The 25,918-nt window shown below is 35.3% G+C and overlaps 1 protein-coding gene across 1 annotated transcript in view; it reads left to right on the top strand.

Moving 5' to 3' along the window:
- Positions 1-25,918, top strand: part of APC (APC regulator of WNT signaling pathway) — a 133,113-nt gene that overhangs the window by 76,739 nt on the left and 30,456 nt on the right. The window contains 2 exon segments of the mRNA XM_061189516.1: positions 3,648-3,731; positions 19,846-19,950. Of these exon segments, the coding sequence (XP_061045499.1) occupies positions 3,648-3,731; positions 19,846-19,950 (189 nt within the window).

Below are 25,918 nucleotides of genomic sequence, written 5' to 3'. Positions count from 1 at the left end.
CAAAATGATTTTATCAGTTTACATTTCTCCTAGTCGTATGTGAGAATTCCCGTTTCTTTTACCTGATTTTTTCAGCAATTGTGAGTCACATTTTATAATTAACAAACAATGGGCATTTGAAACATTATCTTGTCATTTAGTTTGTACTTCCATGAGTACTACTGAAGCTGATTATCTTTTCATGTATTTGTTAGATTTTCTTTTTGTCATTTTTCCATATCCTTTGCCCATTTTCTATTATGTTAAATGTCTTATTCTTATGTATTTGAGAGATATTTTAATATCCTCTAGATACCAATCTGTTACACATAATGTATATCACAACCCCTCCCTGCCAAATATGTTACCTACTTTAGCTTCATGATAACAAAAATTAGTTTTTGTTATAAAGCTAAATTAATTGTATTGCCATATTTGTGCTTTCTTTGATCTATTTATACATCTTTTCCTATCCTTAAAGATACCCTTGTATTTTTTTCTAATAGTTTTAATGTTTTACTTTTACAATTAGGTCTTTAATTCATCTCAAACTTGCTATTGTATGTTTTGGAGGTAGGAATCTAATTATATATATATACACACACATGATTTTTATATCAATGTATATATAATTATTTAATATATATTATATGTAATATAATTTCTATTATTGAATAAACATATATTATTAATGATTATATAATATATAATTAATTATGTATACACACACATACATATACATAACACAGATACACACAGATCGGTGCATATTTATGTTGTTTAACTAAATTTCCCATTATCACTTACTGGATGTGCCACTGTTTCCCCATGGATTGGTAACGCTGTCTCTGGCATCTGAGAAGTTTGTATTTGCTGGATATTTGTAGACTCTATTCCATTAGTCTGTTTTAGCTTCTCTGTCCCTGCGCTGATAACCACATTTGTTTTATTTGCTATAGCTTTATTAATCTTGGTACCTAGTAGGGTGAGTCCTTCTTATTTTTGTTTGTAAAAATGTGTTTATATTCTGTTTTGTTACTCATCTAATTCAAGGAAAAGCCTTATGGGCTTTTGATTAGAATTACATTGAATTTATAATTAATTTGAGGAGAATTTATATCTTTATAATATAAGGATTGGTTCTTGGTTGAAAGGGTGACTCTGGAGCCAGTCCTCCTGGGTTCTAATTCCCTACCTGTCACTTATCAGCACTGTGATCTTGGGTAAACTCTCTGTCTCAGTTTTCCCGTTGGTAAAATACAAATAATGATTCCCTGTAAAATGTGAGGATTAAATGAGTTAATATATGTAAAACACTTGGAATCCAGCAAACAGAAAAGACTCAGGAAATATTAGGTATTGTTATTAATTTTTTATCTCTCTGTTCATTTAGGTCTTATTTTATGTCCTTCGAAAAAGTTTTGTAATATTCTTCATAAAACTCTTACACGTCTTTTTTTTTTACATTTATTCCTAGATATCTTACAGTTTTTGTTGCGTTGTGAATGGGATTTTCTTTAATTACATTACTAAGTTTGATTTGTTATGTGTCCAGCAGTCTTCCTGAACTCTTTTAGTAGATTGTCTCAGTAGTTTAAGATTTTCTTGGATTTTCCATTTAAACTGTTATTTAGTTTGCAAGTAATGACAATTTTGTCTTTTCCAGTCCTTTTTTTCTCTTTGTATTAAATAAGAACTCTAATACATCTTTGAATAAAAAGCAGTGATAATTGGTCTTCTTCATCTTCTCTTGGCTCTAAAAGGAATCCTTCTGAAATTTCACCATTAAGTATGTTGTTTACTCAAGGTTTTTGATACTATTTATCAAGTTAAGGAATTTACCTTCTATTCCTAATTTGTTGAGAGTTGTCCTGAATTCATATTGAACTGTATTACTATATGATTTTTTTAAATCAGTTTTGCAAAAGTCATACCATCTCTATATGCCTGAACAAGTAAGCATTTTTTGTTAAACATAATTTCGTAAATATTCAAGATTGTCATATAGAGAATGGAAAGAAATACTACTGGCTTCTTCCATTTTCATGTTGAGTAACAGAAGCACAAAGGTTGTTGTGTCAGAAATCATCAAGGCACAGACTTGACTTCAGAATTTAGTGACCTAATAGCAATACAGAAATGTACTTCTGTGGAGAGGAGTATTAGATATGATTTCCTTTTTTCATCCTCTGAATATTAAAAATTTTGACTTAGGACTTTATTGGTGAAGGGGAGCTAGTTATATATAGAGAGGAGAACAATAAAATATTACAAAGCCACTAACTGTGTGTAGTTTCAGTGCTTATGTAATGCCAGGAAGTATTTACCATCTGATGTAGAGGTGATCACTCATCTTTGCAGTCTCTTTAGAAAGCTACCAAAAGCACAGGTATTTCTTCTTCAGCATGTTTTCATGATGAAAATTGGATGTGGTAAAATTTCTTAATTAAAGAATATTATTTACCTTAGGTTCACTATTTTCAGAATTATGATATAGGATCAGCACAGTTGTAGTGTTACAAAGGAAGGAAAGAAGGGAGGGAGGGAGGAAGGAAGGATTCTTTTTTGGTGAGCGCAACTTTTTGGAGCTTTTCTGTGTTTGTTTATCATAACATTGGAAAATAGCAACAATAATCATTTTTACTATGGCAATAAAATCGTAAGGACATTGTATTTAAGCAAAATTAGATATGCTCAAAGGGTAAGTTTTGTATGTAAGTTTTATAACTATATATACTTAAAGCTATTTGTTACAGTACTTTTATTATTTATCTATTGAGGTATACATGCTCAGAAATCTTTTATTGATGGGTGCATAATCATAAAAGTTTGGAAATGACTCCATCTAGCTTCTAACACTTTTTTCCCCATTGAAACAATTACTCTTAATAATACAATTTTTTTATACCAATATTAGGATGTTAACTATAGAATTATTACAGAAGATGTTACAACACTGGCAGTACTTGTTTTTAAAACATATACTTGAAAACACTTTTCCCACATTTTTTCAGTTCCACATTGTTTGATCTGTAGTTACTGCTTTGTGTTCACTTGAAGGTCTCAGGATATGGGCAGAGCAGTAGCTCTTACCATCACTGTGATCTTAGTGTTGGGAATAAAAATAATGTTTAGCTGCAGTAGGTATTTGGGAAAGCTAAATCTGAAAAGTACCACTGACTTGTAATGAGAATAACTTTGGGGAAGATTATTCTTACTGTTTAAAGCCTGATGTTTATTAAAACAAATCAGCTGCTCTTTCCCTTTACAGGTATACCATGCTTTGTATAAATCCATTACACTGTACTGACATCTGGATTAATATAGAAGATTAAATTCAGATGTAATTTTCTCTTTGTTGGAGTAGTTTTTGAGACTAGCTTTTAAATACCAATTTCACACTATATGCATCATACAATTTGATATATGACTTATATTTTTACAGTTTTCCTAAGTAGATCTAGAGATCTGTTGTATAAAGTTAGATTTATTAAAAAATTGAACTGATCCTAATATGTCATCAGTGTATGAATATATATACATATCTAATTCTTATATAAGAGTGATTTGGTATAACCCTAAGCTGTTAAATGGTAACCATAGTACGGTTATTTAAACTAATGTTTTTAATAAAAATAGATCTAATTTGGTTACTTATTTTATTTTAGCGAAGAATAACCAGAATTCAACAAATAGAGAAGGACATACTTCGTATACGACAGCTTTTACAGTCCCAAGCAACAGAAGCAGAGGTTAGTAAATTGTCTCTTTTGTTTGCAGACATAAATATATAGGTAGTTATTCTAAGAAGAGGAAATAGGTATAATTAACGTGGCATCATCAAAATAGGTGTTCTTCTAAAGAATTGAGACACTTAATAAGTTTTTTCATTAAATTAAATAGATTTCAAAAACCTTTACTACTTTGGTTTCTTCATAACTTTAAGGCAGTTAAAATTTGTAGAGCCATAAATACAGATACCTTACTTCAGTTATCTGTTTTCATATAATCAGATAAGTAACTTAATTTGGCTACTAACGATTTGTAAATAAGCTATCTCTTTGTATGTAATCCATAGTAAAAATTGATCATACACATATATCTATGCTTACTCTACAAACTCCATTAAAATGACAGTAAAAGGATAAAATGAAAAATCACAAATACCAGGGGAGGTGACATCAATAAAATTTGGGGAGCTGGAAAGCAGATAAACAAATTACTCTTCTGGCATATGGTAGAGAGTTGACCCCTGAGTCAGCAGTAGCAACCCATTTTACACTGTGGAGTCCTACAAGGTTCCAGAATTGGTTACACCTGGATGTGCTACCTCTGGATGTGGGGATTAAGAAAGAGGTTAAAAGCAAGAGGATGACTGAAAGTTTAAGAAGCCGGTGGAGCCTCCAGAACCTCTCTTCAACTCTGCATGGCTAAGTGACTGCTACTTTCCAGTCTCAGCAAAAGTTGAGAGATTTATTCTGAAAAAGGTAAAACAAAGGGTCTTTGGATAAGGGTAATCCTAGTATAGTTGACGTTGGGAGGGAGGTATCATACTAAAAACTGAAATCAGTGAAAATTTCCTTACTGAATGCTGAAACCCTCATTGGCATCCAGGTTTATAATACAGGCAAGTTTCTAGAAGCAACTTCTCTAAGAAGTGTGACTAACCCAGGAAGAGAGACCTAAAGGTACTGACACTGGCGGATTCCTCAATAAAACATCCCAGCTAGACCACCCTACTGGGTGGCTACAGCTGACAGACTCCATCCTTTAGGCATAGAGCTTCATAGGCAGTCCATTCCTAAACATGGCTAAAGACAGCTAAAGACCACCAGACATTTTAAGAAAGTTTCTAATAAAAAAGATTTAATGGAAATAAAGACTATGCAAGAAGAAGAAAACTTAAGAAAAATAGAACTAACATTAATATTCTCAAGATAAAAGATAATGCATCCATAAAGTGAGAAAATGATGGTATACAAAAGGAACATTCAGAGAATTTAAAAAAGAGTTCTTGGGAGTTAAAATTGTAATAGTAGAAATGAAAAACTCAACAGAAAGGTTAAAAGATAAATTTCTCAGAAAGTAGAACAAAAGAATAATGCAATGGAAAATAGAAAAGATAAGAAAGTCAGAGAATCATTCTAGGAGGGTTCAATATCCGAATAAAAAGGGGGTTCCAGAAAGAGAATGGAGAAACTAGAGGAAGGAAATCATAAAAATAAATTAAAATTCCCGAGAACTGAAGGGCATAGTTTTCCAAGTAAAATGGTCTCTCCAGTATCCAGTGCCACAGATGAAAATCCCACACTAGGCACATCATGATGAAATTTCATCTCACTGGGAATAAAGAGAAAATCTTAAAACCTTGTAGAGAAGGAGAAGAAAACAAATTTCACACAAAGAAACAGGAATACAAATGTCTTTAGGTATATAAACAGCACACTAGAAGCTGGGAAGTAGAGTAGCAATTTCTTAAAACTTCTGAAAGATTATTTTCAGCTATGTTCCCAAACCAGTTCTCTGACACCCCTAGTTGTCCTACAGTTCAAATCAGTTCTGACACTACCCAGACTTAGCGTAGACCCTACATTTAAGGGTGAAGTCATTCACAAGACTGCCCTCACTTCAGGTACCAGGCAAGTTTCAGGTGTCCCAAACCACCTGCACTCTGCCCAGCTTGTTATAAATCCTACCCAAGTGGCTGTATTACACTACAGTTCAATTCTGACACTAACTACTTGGAGGGAGCCTAGACCTTACAGGTTAAGGGCAGAGCCCTTCACAAGACTACTTCCACTTCAGATGCCAAGCCTCCCATACTTCTGCAAATTTGGGGTATCCTACAACAACCTTAGGTTTGATAATTCACTTCAGTGACTCAGAACTCAGTAAAAGTACTACACTTATGATTACAGTTTTATTATAAAGGATGCAGATCAGGAACAGCGGACCTAGAGAAGGTGAGGGTGGAGGATGCAGAGCTTCCATGATCTCTCATGGAATCTGGACACATCACTCTCCCAGGGCATCTTTGTGTTCACCAAGCAGGAAGCTGCATTGAGCTTCAGTGTCCAGAGTTTTTATTGGGGTTTCATTATGTAGGCATGCTTGATTAAACAAGTGGCTACATGATTGAACTCAGTTTCCAGCACCCTTCCCATCCCTGGAGGTCAGTCTTGACTAGTTCAACCCTCTAGTCATGTGGTTGGCCTTTCAGGTGACCAGCACCCATCCTGAAGCTATCTAGGGATCCCCCATGGGTCACCTCATCTGCATGGCAAACTCAGGAAATTCCAAGGGTTTTTGAAACTCTGTGCAAAGAACAAAGGGACAAAGACCAGATATATATATTTTTTATTATACCACACGAGCCTGTAAATTTATCTCTAGTCAACTGCCTATTAAATTTGAGAGTAGAATGCATTTTCAGATAGTCAAAGTATCAAAAATATGTATTTCTCTATACTGTTTTCTGGAAGCTATTAGAGGATATAGTTAAAATGAGAAGGTAAAGCAAGATAAATGAAGATTTGGGATCCAAGACATAAAGAATACAATACAAGAGAAAGACATGAAAGACTCCCCAGAATGAAGATGAAGGGAGATTCTGAGACTAATGATAGAGAAAGTAATGAGTCCCTATTGGCACAGTTGAGAAGATTCTGGGAGAGATGAGTCTAAGAAGATGAAATCAGTAGACTACTTAATGTTTTTGAATTTATTGAAAGGAAAAGAAATTTACACAGTAGGAGAGAAACTGAGGGTGTCACAAGTACACAGAACACCAAATAAACAAAACAAAAAAAAGATAATCTTACTCCATGGACAACAGGAAGTTGTAAAGGAAAGAATCATAGTATACCACCTGTACTCATGACTATAATTTAATAGTCAAAATAATGCAAATAGTGAACAGTTTATCTAACTATAAAATGTAAATTGGACAAATAGAGGAACAGGATGAGTATGGTGTGTTAAGGGTGGAATATTGATAAAAGAGAAATCAGTCCTCATCTTACATAATAGGAAATCAATAAATGAGGCATTAAACTAAGAAAAGCAGAACCTAGCAACACAAGCAGGTTATTTAGAGATAGAGAGGTGAGTTCCAAAAAAAAAATTAAAATCCTCTGAAGGAGATGAAAATGTTTGCCTTAAGATAACAGGAAATGGGACAGAGCAAGCAAGTGTGAAAGACCACTGTTCATTGTCACAAGGCTTTAGAACTAATGATTATTTCAACTATGTGTAACTATGATAAAAATAAAGCATTTAAAAGAGCCAAGGCTATCATTTAGAAGATATTTATACTTATCTTCCTCTATAATCTGGATTGGCTTAATAATTATACCTTGATAATGATGGTTAGTAAAGAACTTAAGAGGAGCTTAGAGAAAGCAAAAACGTTGGTAGCAGTATATCCTAGGAAAAGTCATGTTTAATATACTATCAGTGAGTAACAAGAAGACCAAGCAGTGGAAGTAAGAGGAAGGTACTATCTCAGTGGAACACAAATACTGTATATTTATACATGCTAGAAACTGAATGTTACTGAGACTTGTGCGTATTTGTCAGCTCTGCAGCTGAAGTTTGGTTTTGATCACCATATAGAAGGATGGGGGTGTAAAAGAGCATCCCCTTACCTATCTGTTTATAGCCAGCGAATTTGGGCACTTCTCACCTTGTTTATAGGTAAATAATAAGAAAACCTACATGGGACTTAAGTGAACTATTGCTGAATAAGTTTCGGAGAAGCATGTCAGAGCCTCAGAGAAAATAAATTTTCAGGAAGTTATTTGCTTCTTTAGTCAACTGCAGAAAGACCTGTCTCTGTGCAACAGGAGCAAAAGAAAAGCTGAATAAAAATCCACATTGAACAATAAACAACAGAATTGTTGCTAGGAAAAATTGGCTCAGTATTTGGGGACAGATTTGAGACACATCAGTGGAAAGTTTCTAATGTGCAGCCAGATTCAGACTCACATTCCAGATCATGAAAAAAGAGACTGCAAAGAGTGAAACATCAGCTTAGTGCTGTTTTCTAAATATAATTCCTAAAAACACAATGAAGCATTTATTGAGATTTTTAAATGTTTATGATATACAAAATAGTATGTACACTTTGATCCCATTTTTTAAAAGATATACACAAACATAGTGTATCAGAAATAATATGAAAAGGCAGATAACCATTGTTAATACCGCCTTGTTTTTCTGGCTTAGCCAGTTGTTTTGTAATTTTTTTATACTAACTATGTACAGTTTTTATAATGAGAGAAAACTTTTGTATACAAAACAAATTTGTCATGTTCTGTCATGGCCAGCACATATTTTCCACCCGTGGAAAATTTGATCAAATAATGAACAGTTCTGTTTCGAGCCCAAAACAGTGCAGGCTCGTTTATACACAGGGAAGACAACTGTTTCTAATGTTAAAAGTACAGTTTTTGAAAGTGTAGAGTCCTTTCTAAGACTATTTTCATCCATGCTTGTCGTTTTAAATATCTTTGGATTCAGTACATCTAAATTTGAAATATGTAGAAACATGTATTTGTTAAATAGTCAGTTTAAGTACAGTGTGATAGTCATATTGCTCAAAGTAGTTTAACCTGGCTGTCCTAAGTCAATATAAACCAAATATTTGTAATATAAAGAATAAGTGTCCTTTTTGCAATGTTGACTCTTAAGGACTTTAAAAAAAACCCAAAAAAAACAGTATCTCTGCTTCTTTTTCAGTGTCATTGGCATTGCTGTATGTGGCATTCTGGTTATTATGACCCCTTTTGGCTTTCCAGTGTAGTTTATCTGTGTTTTGGTGTTTTTTGTTTGTTTTTTTTTTATACAGCAGGTTCTTATTAGTCATCAATTTATACACATCAGTGTATACATGTCAATCCCAATCGCCCAATTCATCACACCACCACCCCCACAGTTTTCCCCCCTTGGTGTCCATACATTTGTTCTCTACATCTGTGTCTCAACTTCTGCCCTGCAAACCGGTTCATCTGTACCATTTTTCTAGGTTCCACAATATGCGTTAATATACGATATTTGTTTTTCTCTTTCTGACTTACTTCACTCTGTATGACAGTCTCTAGATCCATCCACGTCTCAACAAATGACTCAATTTCGTTCCTTTTTATGGCTGAGTAATATTCCATTGTATATATGTACCACATCTTCTTTATCCATTCATCTGTCGATGGGCATTTAGGTTGCTTCCATGACGTGGCTATTGTAAATAGTGCTGCAGTGAACATTGGGGTGCATGTGTCTTTTTGAATTATGGTTTTCTCTGGGTATATGCCCAGTAGTGGGATTGCTGGGTCATATGGTAATTCTCTTTTTAATTTTTTAAGGAACCTCCATATTGTTCTCCACAGTGGCTGTATCAATTTACATTCCCACCAACAGTGCAAGAGGGTTCCCTTTTCTCCACACTCTCTCCAGCATTTGTTGTTTGTAGATTTTCCGATGATGCCCATTCTAACTGGTGTGAGGTGATACCTCATTGTAGTTTTGATTTGAATTTCTCTAATAATTAGTGATGTTGAGCAGCTTTTCATGTACTTCTTGGCCATCTGTATGTCTTCTTTGGAGAAATGTCTATTTAGGCCTTCTGCCCATTTTTGGATTGGGTTGTTTGTTTTTTTTAACATTGAGCTGCATGAGCTGTTTATATATTTTGGAGATTAATCCTTTGTCCATTGATTCGTTTGCAAATATTTTCTCCCATTCTGACGGTTGTCTTTTCGTCTTGTTTATGGTTTCCTTTGCTGTGCAAAAGGTTTTAAGTTTCATTAGGTCCCATTTGTTTATTTTTGTTTTTATTTCCATTACTCTGGGAGGTGGATCAAAAAAGATCTTGCTCTGATTTATGTCAAAGAGTGTTCTTCCTATGTTTTCCTCTAAGAGTTTTAGAGTGTCTGGTCTTACATTTAGGTCTCTAATCCATTTTGAGTTTATTTTTGTGTATGGTGTTAGGAAGTGTTCTAATTTCATTCTTTTACATGTAGCTGTCCAGTTTTCCCAGCACCACTTATTGAAGAGACTGTCTTTTCTCCATTGTATATACTTGCCTCCTTTGTCATAGATTAATTGACCATAGGTGCATGGGTTTATCTCTGGGCTTTCTGTCTTGTTCCATTGATCTGTATTTCTATTTTTGTGCCACTACCATATTGTCTTGGTTACTGTAGCTTTGTAGTATAGTCTGAAGTCAGGGAGTCTGATTCCTCCAGCTCCATTTTTTTCCCTCAAGACTGCTTTGGCTATTCGGGGTCTTTTGTGTCTTCATAAAAATTTTAAGATTTTTTTTGTTCTAGTTTTGTAAAAAATGCCATCGGTAATTTAGGGATAGGGATTGCATTGAATCTGTAGATTGCTTTGGGTAGTATAGTGATTCTCACAATATTGATTCTTCTAATCCAAAAACATGGTATATCTCTCCATCTGTTGGTATCATCTTTAATTTCTTTCATCAGTGTCATAGTTTTCTGCATACAGGTCTTTTGTCTCCCTAGGTAGGTTTATTCCTAGGTATTTTATTCTTTTTGTTGCAGTGGTAAATGGGAGTGTTTCCTTCATTTCTCTTTCAGATTTTTCATCATTAGTGTATAGGAATTCAAGAGATTTCTGTGCATTAATTTTGTATCCTGCAGCTTTACCAAATTCATTGATTAGCTCTAGTAGTTCTCTGGAAGCATCTTTAAGATTCTCTATGTATAGTATCATGTCATCTGCAAACAGTGACAGCTTTAATTTTTCTTTTCCAATTTGTATTCCTTTTATTTTTCTTCTCTGATTGCCGTGGCTAGGACTTCCAAAACTATGTTGAATAATAGTGGTGAGAGTGGACATCCTTGTCTCGTTCCATTTCTTAGAGGAAATGCTTTCAGTTTTTCACCATTGAGAACGATGTTGGCTGTGGGTTTGTCTTATACGGCCTTTATTATGTTGAGGTAGGTTCCCTCTATGCCCACTTTCTGGAGAGTTTTTATCATAAATGGGTGTTGAATTTTGTCAAAAGCTTTTTCTGCATCTATTGAGATGATCATATGGTTTTTATTCTTCAATTTGTTAACATGGTGTATCACATTGATTGATTTGCGTATATTGAAGAGTCCTTGCATCCCTGGGATAAATCCCACTTGATCATGGTGTATGATCCTTTTAATGTGTTGTTGGATTCTGTTTGCTAGTATTTTGTTGAGGGTTTTTGCATCCATATTCATCAGTGATATTGGTCTGTAATTTTCTTTTTTTGTAGTATCTTTGTCTGGTTTGGGTATCAGGGTGATGGTGGCCTCATAGAATGAGTTTGGGAGTGTTCCTTCCTCTGCAATCTTTTGGAAGAGTTTGAGAAGGATGGGTGTTAGCTCTTCTCTAGATGTTTGATAGAATTCACCTGTGAAGCCATCTGGTCTTGGACTTTTGTTTGTTGGAAGATTTTTAGTCACAGTTTCAATTTCATTACTTGTGATTGGTCTGTTCATATTTTCTACTTCTTCCTGGTTCACTCTTGGAAGGTTATACCTTTCTAAGAATTTGTCCATTTCTTCCAGGTTGTCCATTTTATTGGCATAGAGTTGCCTGTAGTAGTCTCTTAGGATGCTTTCTTTTTCTGCGGTGTCTGTTGTAACTTCTCCTTTTTCATTTCTAATTTTATTGATTTGAGTCCTCTCCCTCTTTTTCTTGATGAGTCTGGCTAATGGTTTATCAATTTTGTTTATCTTCTCAAAGAACCAGCTTTTAGTTTTATTGATCTTTGCTATTGTTTTCTTTGTTTCTGTTTCATTTATTTCTGCTCTGATCTTTATGATTTCTTTCCTTCTGCTAACTTTGGGCTTTGTTTGTTCTTCTTTCTCTAGTTCCTTTAGGTGTAAGGTTAGATTGTTTATTTGAGATGTTTCTTGTTTCTTGAGGTAGGCTTGTATAGCTATAAACTTCCCTCTTAGAACTGCTGTTGCTGCATCCCATAGGTTTTGGATCATCGTGTTTTTATTGTCATTTGTCTCTAGGTATTTTTTGATTTCCTCTTTGATTTCTTCAGTGATCTCTTGGTTATTTAGTAATGTATTGTTTAGCCTCCATGTGTTTGTGTTTTTAACGTTTTTTTCCCTGTAATTGATTTCTAATCTCATAGCGTTTTGGTCAGAAAAGATGCTTGATATGATTTTAATTTTCTTAAATTTACTGAGGCTTGATTTTTGACCCAAGATGTGATCTATCCTGGAGAATGTTCCGTGCGCACTTGAGAAGAAAGTGTAATCTGCTGTTTTTGGATGGAATGTCCTATAAATATCAATTAAATCTGTCTGGTCTATTGTGTCAGTTAAAGCTCGTGTTTCCTTATTAATTTTCTGTTTGGATGATCTGTCCGTTGGTGTAGGTGAGGTGTTAAAAGTCCCCCACTATTATTGTGTTACTGTCGATTTCCTCTTTTATAGCTTTTAGCAGTTGCCTTATGTATTGAGGTGCTCCTATGTTGGGTGCGTATATATTTATAATTGTTTTATCTTCTCCTTGGATTGATCCCTTGATCATTATGTAGTGTCCTTCCTTGTCTCTTGTAACATTCTTTATTTTAAAGTCTATTTTATCTGATACGAGTATTGCTACTCCAGCTTTCTTTTGATTTCCATTTGCGTGGAGTATCTTTTTCCATCCCCTCACTTTCAATCTGTATGTGTCCTAGGTCTGAAGTGGGTGTCTTGTAGACAGCATATATATGGGTCTTGTTTTTGTATCCATTCAGCGAGCCTGTCTTTTGGTTAGAGCATTTAATTCATTCACATTTAAGGTAATTATTGATATGTATGTTCCTATGACCATTTTCTTAATTGTTTTGGGCTTGTTTTTGTAGGTCCTTTTCTTCCCTTGTGTTTCCCACTTAGAGAAGTTCCTTTAGCATTTGTTGTAGAGCTGGTTTGGTGGTGCTGAATTCTCTTAGCTTTTGCTTGCCTGTAAGGCTTTTGATTTCTCCATCGAATCTGAATGAGATCCTTGCTGGATAGAGTAATCTTGGTTTTAGGTTCTTCCCTTTCATCACTTTAAGTATATCATGCCACTCCCTTCTGGCTTGTAGAGTTTCTGCTGAGAAATCAGCTGTTAACCTTATGGGAGTTCCCTTGTATGTTATTTGTCGTTTTTCTCTTGCTGCTTTCAATAATTTTTCTTTGTCTTTAATTTTTGCCAATTTGATTACTATGTGTCTCGGCGTGTTTCTCCTTGGGTTTATCCTCTATGGGACTCTCTGCGCTTCCTGAACTTGGGTGGCTATTTCCTTTCCCATGTTAGGGAAGTTTTCGACTATAATCTCTTCAAATATTTTTTCAGGTCCTTTTCTCTCTCTTCTTCTGGGACCCCTATAATGCGAATGTTGTTGCATTTAATGTTGTCCCAGAGGTCTCTTAGGCTGTCTTCATTTCTTTTCATTCTTTTTTCTTTATTCTGTTCTGCAGCAGTGAATTCCACCATTCTGTCTTCCAGGTCACTTATCTGTTTTTCTTCCTCAGTTATTCTGCTATTGATTCCTTCTAGTGTATTTTTCATTTCAGTTATTGTATTGTTCATCTCTGTTTGTTTGTTCTTTAATTCTTCTAGGTCTTTGTTAAGCATTTCTGGCATCTTCTTGATTTTTGCCTCCATTCTTTATCCGAGGTCCTGGATCATCTTCAGTATCATCATTCTGAATTCTTTTTCTGGAAGATTGACTATCTCCACTTCATTTAGTTGTTTTTCTGGTGTTTTATCTTGTTCCTTCATCTGATACATAGCCCTCTGCCTTTTCATCTTGTCTATCTTTCTGTGGATGTGGTTTTTGTTCCACAGGCTGCAGAATTGTAGTTCTTCTTGCTTCTGCCGTCTGCCCTCTGGTGGATGAGGCTATCTAAGAGGCTTGTGCAGCTGTGTTTTTTTTCCTTGATCGAACTTAACTACACTCTATTTTTTAAATTGTTTTTAAAGAGGCAGCTTTTGTTTTTATTGAGCAGCACTGTGTTGTTTTTTTTAAAATTTATTTATTTATTCATTTTTGGCTGCATTGGGTCTTTGTTGCTGCACGCGGGCTTTCTCTAGTTGCGGCGAGCAGGGGCTACTCTTCCTTGTGGTGCATCAGCTTCTCATTGCAGTGGCTTCTCTTGTTGTGGAGCACAGGGTCTAGGTGCACGGGCTTCAGTAGTTGTGGCTCACAAGCTCTAGAGCGCAGGCTCAGTACTTGTGGCACGTTGGCTTAGTTCCGCGGCATGTGGGATCTTCCCGGACCAGGACTCGAACCCCTGTCCCCTGTGTTGACAGGCGGATTCTTAACCACTGTGCCACCAGAGAAGCCCTGTATTTTCTTTTTTGATATTTTATGCTTTGAGTTTTTGCTGCTTTCTATCTTATTTGGTTATAGTTAGTTTTTATTCCCCCCATCTTTCTTATATTCTGATTATTGCTATTTGGCTGCATCAGCAGAGTTTTTTTCTATTTCTAAATCAGTATTCACATTTTTTCTATTTGATTGACTCCTTTATGTGTATGAAATAGCCCTCCTTATTCCATTTAATGCTCTTCACCTTGAATTTTATTTTGTTTGCTATTAGTATTACTGCACTGGCCTTCTTTGTGTCATCATTTGCTTAGTGTAACATATTCCCTGTCTGTATATTTCCAAATTTTACCAACTTTCTGGCCTCTGACAATTCCTTAAAAAATTGTCATTTGTTAATAGCAATTCTCATTTTCCAGCACAATTATAAGGTTATTGCAGGTTGGAGGCTTGTTTGTGTTTTTTGTATTTGTTCGAAATTTTATTTAGATCATTGGATTTGGGGCTGACTGTCTACCACTGTGACCTAATCTAATTTTTGTTTCTTTTTGTTATAATAATGGTCATATCATTCATAGTCTAAAATGTTTACATTTATTCAGTGAATGAAAACTAAAAGAAGGTGTTATGTCTTATTCAAGAAAGAAAATTCTAATTTTGCTGTTTGATGTTTCTTTATTCCATTACTATCATTCTTCTAATATAGATCAGAGAGAGAAGCTTGAAAATAGAGAAAACTGGGAATCAGATACTCATAAATTAGGTCACATACAGTGTAGACAAGAAAAGAAAAGATGTCTGCTAAATAATTTCTCTACCATGAAGCATCTTATAACATTGTCTTTGCCCTACCTGCCGACAACTCTGGTTTAGGGTCTAGATGTGGAACATAATTCAGATGATGTAATTATTACACATGATTCAAATCTCAAAAGTTCCAAAAGGATTTGTGAGGCACCCAGTGCTGCCACTTTCTTATGTATCATTTCAGACAGGTTGTTTACTGGCAAACAGGTACATTTGGGGGCGGAGGGGGCTCAGACGGGTGCGAACTGTGAGGAAAATTATGGCACGGTTTAAAAATCTCTAGAAAATAGCCAGTGAGAAATATTTATTAAAATCCCATGCAGATAGCACAGGGAGATCAGCTCGGTGCTTTGTGACCACCTAGAGGGGTGGGATAGGGAGGGTGGCAGGGAGGGAGATGCAAGAGGGAAGAGATATGGGAACATATGTGTATGTATAACTGATGCACTTTGTTATAAAGCAGAAACTAACACACCATTGTAAAGCAATTATACTCCAATAAAGATGTTTAAAAAAAAAAAAAATCCCATGCAGAGTACTCTTACAACCCATTAATAAGGAGACAACCCCACTTACAAATGAGCAAAAGATTTGAATACACATTTCACCAGAAAAATATATAGGAATGGCTAATAAACACATGAAAATATGCTCAACATCATTAGTCACTAGGGAAATGCAAGTTAAAACCACAATGAGATACCACTTCACACTCATTAGGGTGGCTGTAATCATAAAGAAAACAGTAAGCATTGGCAGAGTTATGGATAAATAGAAGCCGTCATACACTGCTGATGGGAATCTAAAATGGTTTGGCCACTTGAAAAGTGTGGCAGTCACCTAAAGTATTAAACGTACAATTATTATATGACACAGCAATTCCACTTCTAGGTATCTATCTAAGAGAAATGGAAACATGTCCACACAGAGACTTTCACTTGAATGTTCATGGCAGTATTATTCACAATAGCCCAAAAGTAGAAAAATGCAAATGTGTATCAATTGGTGAATTAATAAACAAAATGTGGTATACCCTTACAATGGAATACTGTTTGGCAATAAAAAGGAACAAATTGATGACACATACTCTAACAGAGATGAACCTCAAAAACATTATACTAAATAAAAGTAGCTAGACACATAAGTCCACATATTCTGCTTATAATAAATGTACAGAAAAGACAAATTCATAAAGACAAAGTAGATTCATAGTTACCTGAGGCTGTGGGTGGGAATTGGGATTAACTATAAAGGGTTCTTTTAGAGCACAAGGGATCTTTTTAGAGTGATGAAAATGTTCTAAAACTGGAGTATTGTGATGCTTGGTAAGTTTATTAAAAATCATTGAGCTGTACACTTAAAGTGGGCCAATTTTGAGATATGTAAATACCTCAACAAAATTGTTTTGTTTGTTTTTTTAATTTTTTTAGTCCTAGGATAGAAAACTGGGGAAGGTGTCCAGCAACTATGGGAATAAGGAAACTAGATAGGATTATTCTTTCAAAGGAATCAGAAACAATCTCTCTGTTCTCAGTGTTAGCCGTAGTTTTAGATAGTGATCAAAGAACACAGACAGGCCTGTCGCCTAGGATCAATGAAAAAATAAAGGGAAGTAAATAAGTAAAGAAAATAAAGATAGTAAGTGTTAAATATTACTTTGTGCTCTAGAGTCAGACTGCTTGGGTTGTGATCCCAGCTCTGGCTCTGCCATTTACCAGGTATGTGACCTAAAGCCAGATACTTATCATCTGTGCCTCCTCAGTTTCTTCATCTGTAAAATGGGGGTAATAATAGTACGTGCTTCGTAGAGTTGATGTAAGGATTAAATAAATCAATAGATGCCAAGTGATTAGTGCATAACAAACATTAGATTTTTTTTTTAACTTCATTATTTTCATCATTATCCATCATCAGTTGGGCCTGGCAGTCCTGCAGGCCTACTGTGTTTCTCTGGATCCCCCATTCTCTCTCTACTGGAAACGACTATTTCTGATGTCTACTAATCTTTGTCCTTCTAATAATTTCATCTCCTCCTTCACAGAGAAAACAGTAGCTATCGTCAGAGCTCTCTCTCCTTCCTACCAGGAAGCATTCTGCCTTCCTTCCTGTGCTTTGGATTTTCAGCTCCTGCCTTCTCAGGAACTTTGTACTCTTACCTCGTTTCTCTCACATATTTATCTTCTTTCTCTTCTGTAGCATCTTTTCATTGGAATTTAAACATGCTCAAGTCTTATCTTTAAAAACAGAAAATGAACTTTCCTCAATTCCACCTCTCCCTGCAACTGTTCTTCATCTGTCCCCTTCCCGTCCTCATTGTCTTTTCCTAATCTTCACTCCAAAGGTGTTTCTAGACTCCAAGTCTGTATTTCCTCCCCACCATTCACACACACCAGTCTAGTCTCTACTCTCATAGTTTCACTGAAATGGATCATTGATGACTTCCATATTGCTAATTGACATTTTCAGTCTTCATCTTCATATTTTCCACATTACTGAACACTGTTGCTTGAAATATTATACTCTTGGCATCTTTTTTGGTTCATACACATTCCTTAAGACATATTTCACTTTTCTCTTTATTTTCTCTCCCTCCCTGAGACCATCTTATTTATGCTTAGGGCTTCACTCACCACCTGTATGCTTTTGGCCCTCAAATTCATTTTTCTAGCCCTGAGCTCCAGACTCCTAAATCTGTGTACCTACTCTGCATCTCTACTTAGTTGTCTTAAAGGCACTTTAAATCCAACATATCCAAAGCATAATTAATGACCTTCTCCTCCTAACTCCTCCTTATGAGCCCCACATCCTCCAAAATACCCTCATTCTCCTTTAGTATTACCTATCTCTGTGAATGGTACCATCATTATTCAGTCGTGTGAGGTAAGGAACACAGGAGTAATTCTTGACACCAGACCTCTTCCTCCACTCGCCATATCCAATCTATCACGCAGTCCTTCAGATTTACCTCTGTCTCCACTGCTTTTATCTCCATCACTGCTTCCCTAGGTGTAAAGTACCATTATCTAATACTTACTTTAATACATAGTCTCCAAACTGGTCGCTTCTCTTTCCTACCTACTTAGACCATTTTAAATTTGACTTAAAAAAATCAAAATACATGCACCTTTTCCCATTAGTATTACTGGTATTAGTTATGTGAGGGCAAGAGTGCCATCTGAGAATCACACTAAATTCAGTAAAATCAGTAAGTTTTTTGTTTTTGTTTTTGTTTTTACCATCTTTCTGTTCTACTCTTCACACTGTAGTTCTTTGATGTTCTAGAGCAAGCCATGTTTCCTCCCAGCCCAGGTTCTTTGCACATGGTCTTCTGTTTACCTAAAACCTTCACCTTCTATCCCCATCCCATTTCCTAGGACTCCTGTTTGTATTTAGATCTCAGTTCAGACAACGCTTCCTAAGGGAGCTCTTCCCCCCAAGTCCCCACAACGTATGGCGTCCCTCTGGTGTATATCCTTACAGCGCCCTGTACCCTTCTTCAGAGTACTTGTCAAAGTTTTAACTCTATTGTCATTTCCCTCATTATTTGATAGTATCCCTGACTAGACTGAAGCTTGAAGAGTGCGTTGAGCAGTGTCTGGTTTTGCCAACGCTGTATTCCCCAGCACCTAGTGAAAGTAACCAACATGGCAGATACTCAGTACTCTTATATTGACGTCTTCAATTATGTTAGTGTCAAATCTTGGTGGATTTAGTGGTTTTTGATTCATTTTGTCTCTAGATTGATTTTGTATTCTCCACTTTTGTTGATTTTGTTGAATTTCGTAGTGTAACTTTCCCATGGTGATATTTTTTCTTCTGTTTCTGAATTATTGGGACCACATCTCTTTTGCCTATATATAACTTATACTAGTTTATTGATGGAAATATTGGTAAATTATTAAGTTACATCTTAAATGGTCTAGGAAAGCTTTATGTTTAAAGAAATTCTAGTGGAAGCCATTTTGTAATACAGTTTTCCACTATTATGTCAAATTTTTTAAAGTGTAATTTTTATTTTTGCGTTATCATTTTCCTAGGGTAGGCACATTTGTGATTGTTTCTATAAAAGATAATGGAAAAGTTATTTTATTTCTTTGATTCTGCAGTGATATTTTTTCAAACTGACTGCTTTGTACTGGATATAATCTCTCTTGAAATGACTGCTTTTACTGGATATAATCTGTCACTTTCATTTTACATAGCAGATGGTGGCTACATTAGAAAAGGTTTTTGGTTTTTTTCAGAACAGAATCTTAAGAACTTATCTGTTGGTTTCATATGACTTTTATTAGCAGAAGATGTATATATATATTCTGTGTATAAACACAGTTATACAGAAGGTGTTTTTAAGCTTAGGTTAATAGTTTAACTGTTACATTTGCAGCTCTAGTAAACGCCAGAGCCATGTGACCTTGCGGAAAAGACAGTTATTTGTTCTAGTTGGGTTATATCCCTGATAGTGATGTGAGCACAGCTGGTGGAGGATGGTGTTTCTGTGAGTCTCAGAAAATCCTTTGTCTTGTGTGGCTCTAATGCTCGAGGGACACACTTCACTTTCCTTTTACCGAAATAGTCAACAGTCAACCCTGCTGGAGCTGATGAAGTATAAAGTGCAGTTCCATGCTTTTGTAAACCTGTATAATTGAGGCATTCAAAGCTTTAAAGCAAGAACGAAGGAAAGCTCTGGGCTAAGAAAGCATACACCATTTTTGTATGTAATGATGTTAACTCCATATTAACAGAGGTCATCTCAGAGCAAGCATGAAGCCGGCTCACATGAAGCTGAGCGACAGAATGAAAGTCAAGGAGTGGCAGAAATCAACATGGCAACTTCGGGTAGTGGTCAGGTAAATAAATTATTTTATTAATTTTTTTTCCAATTAACTATTTAAATATTTAAAAAGGAATACAGAGTGAGATGATTCTCAGAAAGATCTGTAAATCTTATCTACTTTCTTAGTCTTGAATGGATATCTCCAGAAGAATTCAGTACCAAAATGCTATGTCATTTTTCTTTATTATATCTAACAATAATGCTTTCAAAATTTCTAAGTATATCTTATAGCTCTAAATTGTGTGTCTCTGTTTTAGCCTAAAATGATTAGCGTGAGAAGAATTTTTTTGAAAAATAAATACTAAGCTGCATTTTGGTCATATGTGATTTGACCTAGTTATTATTGCTTGCATTTGAATAGGTTTGCTCTTTCTCTGTGGCATTCTTTGCAAAGACATTTTTATGTTTTTAAAAAATGGTCGTAAGAACTTATAGTTCTTGTTTTATGTTGTACTTCAAGGTTACATAAATCTAGAAATTTAAATCCTATCACTGAAAAAGATGATTCTAATGCTCATACCAAGTAGAAACATAGCCTAATGATGTTTACTATTGTCATCTTTAGCAAAATTACGGAAGTCAATTTTGTTTTTTTTAATGTAGAACTGTTATCTTGTTATGTTGCCATCAGTCTTCTATTAGAGTTTTATTGGAATGCATCCTACTATGACAGTATTTTTCTTTGGAGTGTTCTGTATTCTCCACATTTTTTCAATGAATATTTTATGTTGTAAATGAATCATTTTTTTAAATACAATTTCACTAAGTTAATTTTAAGGAAATTTTCTTACTGTTGATATAAAATATTCCCTTAGTGTCTGTAGGTTACTTTTAATGATACTATTTATTTTAAAAGAGCCTGCTTCTATTAGTTCATTAAAATTTAAAGCTTAAAATGTCTCATACTTGAGTACTTAAATTTATTTTACTGAGTTAAAACAAAAAGATAATTCATTTTAATATTACTGGTGAGCACTGTAGTGGAGAAAACTCTATAGATGGTAAATTAGGGAAATTATATCTAAATAGCACATTTGGGTTATTTCTTTGTGTATTGTTTAGGGAATTCTTTGGGAACATTATGTGTTCCTACACATATGTAGAAAGAAAAAAAGTTCTGTCTTTTTGATAGAAAAAAAAAATTGTTTGCTTAGGATTAGACCCACTATTAGTGCTTTGGGTTGTATTCCAATTATTATATACTTTAACGCCTCACCTATCCAATAAGCTGGATATTCATTAAAAAAAAATCGGATCCCTATTACACTTCTTACATCAAAATTAATTCTAAGTAGATTAGATTTGATGTCAAAAATGAAAACTATTAAAAATACTAAAAGATAAGAAGAAAATGAGGGTAGAATTTTTATAATCATGAAGTGGGTAGGAAACCGTAAGAGAAAGGAACAGTAGGTTTCATATAAAAATGTAAAACTTCAGTATGCCATAAAATCATAGCAAAGTTACAAGATCACATTAATGATGCTACAGCTACTCCCAGATCCTAATGTAGATGAGTGATATATATCTGTGGGACTGTGATTCAGTTATGCCAAGATTCCTTTAACCTGTCTTAATAGGATCTACCCATGTGACAACCGCTTGGGGTTTGTTCATTTGCTTTGTTTTATTATTTGCTCCAGAGACAAAAACCATTGACACTAATTAAAAATGAAAATAATCTTTTTGACTCTCTCAGGATCACAGTAGCATGATCTACCAAAGCTGCTATCCTGGTGCCCTTATCTCTACCACTTTGTGGAAATTCATTCTACCTCACCTGGTTTCCTGCCCACATCCACTCTGCCGGAATGATCTTTACATGAGTAAATCACCCTCTTTGTAAAATCCTTTGTTGGCATCCCTTGGTTCTTAGAATAAGATAACCCTTTATTATGACCTATATAATCTGGCTCCTTCCCAGCGTGTTAGCTTTATGTCACACTTTGCTCTCAGCACTTCTGCCGCGCTGACCTTTCCTGGGCTTTCTCCTCTGCAGCCCGCGCACCGTCTGCTCCTGTTCCATCTAGTGCTCTTCTCATCCCACTCCACTCAGTTAACATCCGTTTGTGTGTGTCTGAGCTTCAGCATGACTTTCTCAAGAGGCTTGAACTGTTCACATCCCATTATTAAAGGCTGTCCTAGCTTGTTCTTCTCCTTTGCAGACCACATTTGCAGTTTTATGTTGATTTCTGTGATTATTTCTGTTTTCCCCAGTAGATTGTAAGCTCCAGAAGGGCAAAGATCCTTTCCAGTTGTATCCATTTTTATATCCCCACAATCCCTGATAAATAGTAGATAACAACAATAAATATTTGTAGGTTGGAAAGAATGACTAACATCCCTTCTAGAAATAAGGTTTCTTGACCTGCGATTAATCTCCCCTGGAAGTTAAATGAAAAGAGAAAGCTAAAAGTTAATTATACAGATCAGATCCCTGCTTGCTTAGTATATAACTATGTGTGTAATTCATTTATGAATTGATCCTCAGCTTTTCTGTTTAATGTTTAGAACCAGATCTCTAGTGATATAACCAGTAAGTAGTAATGAACTTCAACAAAGAGTGGGAAAGAGAGAAAATGGTAGGAGGACCTTTTCTGCTGCTAGTAATGTGTTTTTAAACCTTTTATTATGGAAAATTTCAAATATATACAGAGGCAGACAGAATAATATAGTAATCTACGTGTACCCTATCTACTTGCCCTCCCATTTTATTTTTGGAAAAGATCCCAGCCATCATTTCTTGCATAAATACTTCACTGTGTATTTCCAAAAGATACGAACACATTTTGGGGGGACTTCCCTGGTGGTGCAGTGGTTAGGACTCTGTGCTCCCAGTGCGAGGGGCTTGGGTTCAATCCCTGGTCAGGGAACCAGATCCCACATGCATGCCACAACTAAGGAGCCCGTGTGCTGCAATGAAGACCCGGCACAACCAAATACATTTTTTAAAAAAAAGAATACTTTTTTTTAATTGAAGTATGGTTGATTTACAATATTGTTAGTTCCAGGTGTACAGCAAAGTGATTCAGTTATACATATATTTTTTTCCAATTCTTTTCCCTTATAGGTTATTACAAGATATTGAATATAGTTCCCTGTGCTATACAGTAAATTCTTGTTGTTTATCTAATTTATATATATGGAGGTGTGTATCTGTTAATCCCATACTCCTGTTTTATCCCTCCTTCCCTTTCCCCTTTGGTAACCATAAGTTTGTTTTCTGTGTCTAAGATTACTTTTTTTAAAATTGAAGTATAGCTGATTTACATTATTATGTTAGTTTCAACTGTACAGCAAAGTGATTCAGTAATTTTTTACTCAGATTATTTGTATCTGTTAATCCCATACCATTAATCTGTCCTTTTCTCCTTCCCCTGTGATAACCATAAGTTTGTTTTCTGCGTCTATGAGTCTGTTTCTGTTTTGTATATAGATTCATTTGTATTATTTTTTAGATTCCCCCATATAAGTGGTATCATATAATATTTTTCTTTCTCTGTCTGACTTGCCTCACTTAGTATGATATTCTCTAAGTCCATCCATGTTGCTGCAGGTGGCAGTATTTCATTCTTTTTTGTGGCTGAATAAAATTCCATTGTATCTTCTTAAACTGATCATCTGTTGATGGGCACTTGGGTTGTTTCCATGTCTTGGCTGTTGTAAATAGTGCTGCTGTGAACATTGGGGTGCATGTATCTTTTTGAATTAGAGTTTTCCTCTTTTCTGGATTTATGCCCAGGAGTGAGATTGCTGGATCATATGGTAGTTCTATTTTTAGCTTTTTAAGGAACCTCCATACTGTTTTTCACAGTGGCCGTACCAATTAACATTTCCACTAACAGTGTAGGAGGGCTCCCTTTTCTCCACATTCTTTCCAGACTTTTTAATGATGGCCATTCTGACCGGTGTGAGGTGATACCTCATTGTGGTTTTGATTTGCATTTCTCTAATAATTAGCGATGTTGAGCATCTTTTCATGTGCTTGTTGGTCGTCTGTATGTCTTCTTTGGAGGAATGTCTGTTTAGGTCTTCTGTCCATCTTTTGATTGGATTGTCTGTTTTTTTGATATTAAGTTGTATGAGCTGTTTGTACATTTTGGATATTAACCCTTTGTCAGTTGCATCATTTGTGCATATATTTTCTCCCAGTCTGTAGGTTGTCTTTGTTTTGTTGATGGGTTTTTTGTTTTTTGTTTTTCCTTTGCTGTGTGAAAGCTTTTAAGTTTGATTAGGTCCCATTTGATTATTTTTGCTTTTATTTCTTTTGCCTTGGGAGACTGATCTAAGAAAATATTGCTATAATTTATGTCTGAGAATGTTTGCCTATGTCTTCTTCTAGGAGTTTTATGGTGTCATGTCTTATATTTAGATCTTTAAACCAATTTGAGTTTATGGTGTGATGGAGTGTTCTAACTTCATTGATTTACATGTAGCTGTCCAGCTTTCTGAACACCACTTGCTGAAGAGACTGTCTTTTCTCCATTGTGTATTCTTGCCTCCTTTGTCAAAGATTAATCGACCATAGGTGTGTGGGTTTATTTCTGGGCTCTTTATTTTGTTCCGTTGGTCTATATGTCTGTTTTTGTGCAAACACCATACTGTTTTGATTACTGTAGCTTTGTGGTATTGTCCAAAGTCCCAAAGCAATCTACAAGATTTAATGCAATTCCTATCAAAATGCCCGTGACATTTTTCACAGAACTAGAACAAATAATACTAAAATTTATATGGAACCACAAAAGACCCAAAATTGCTAAAGCAATCCTGGGAAAAAAGGACAAAGAACAGTTTTTTAAAGTGCATAACTACAGTGCCATTATTACACTGCCAAAGAAACTAACAGTAATTCCTTAGTAGCATCAGATGTCTAGTCAGTATTCAAATTTGCAATTGTTTCATAAATGTCATAATTTTTCAGTTTATTTGACTCTGGTCAGATAAGGTTCGTGCACAGAGATTGGTTAATATGTCTTTGAAGCCTCTTTTAATCTGTAGGTTTCCTTTTTGTCTCTCAGTTTTTTGCTATATGTTTGTTGACTAACCAAAGTTATTTGTTTTCTAGTGTTTTCCATAGTCTGGATTTTGCTGATAACATCTCCATGGTGAAGTTTGACATGATCCTCTATCTTCTGTATTTCCTATAAATTGGTATTTAGATCTAGAGATGTGATCAGATTTGGTTTCAAGCCCCCCCCCCCTTTTTTTGGACAAGACTTTTTCATAGATGGCATTGTGGTCTTCCATCAGGAAGCACAAAATGTCTGGTTTTCTCTCTTTTTGTGGTATTAACAGCCATTGATACTTAATGCCTAGCTCCATTAATTCATTAGGGGTTACAAAATTAGCTGTAGTATTTCTATAAAGAGAAACTTCTCCTTATCTACTGTTTGACTACTTCCAGATACAGTTTGTATGAAAAAAAGGCAAGGTGAGGGGAGTGGTTGCTTCTTCCCCCTCATGTCAAGTTTCATAGGGAGTTAGAGACTGTTGCTACCTTTATGGTGAACCCTTTTGAGTCACTTTTTAAAGTGAGCAAGCAGAGGATAGAAGAGGGGTTCCAACCCAACAAGTGTAATTGAAATTGACTGTATCCCAGCTGTGCTAATTTAACTGCCAGGCATAGTCCTTCTAGGGTCCCTCAGCAAACATTTGAGTGCCTGTAATGGCAATGGATATTTAAGGGTGAATAAAGGGGAATCAGAAGATAGATGCTTGATTCTAATATGTAGTGAAAAGGAATTGTATTTACTTGGAGGGGCCCCCTCCAGACAGTTCATCTTATCCCCACCTCTCTGCGCCTTAGCCCATTTTTCACTCTGCTGTTAACTTTCTCCCCCACCCCTTTTACCTGAAAGAGAATACAAAACTCATCACTGTTCAGGATCTGTTTACTGAGGATCTGCATTATGCCAAGACTGTTCTCAACCCTTGGGTGTGGTGGTGGGCTAGGTAGATGCTACCTTGTCCTCAAGAAACTT

The sequence above is a fragment of the Eubalaena glacialis genome, chromosome 4 (assembly GCF_028564815.1).
Source record: "Eubalaena glacialis isolate mEubGla1 chromosome 4, mEubGla1.1.hap2.+ XY, whole genome shotgun sequence".
Lineage (NCBI taxonomy): Eukaryota > Metazoa > Chordata > Mammalia > Artiodactyla > Balaenidae > Eubalaena > Eubalaena glacialis.
This window is presented reverse-complemented; position numbering and strand designations above follow the sequence as displayed.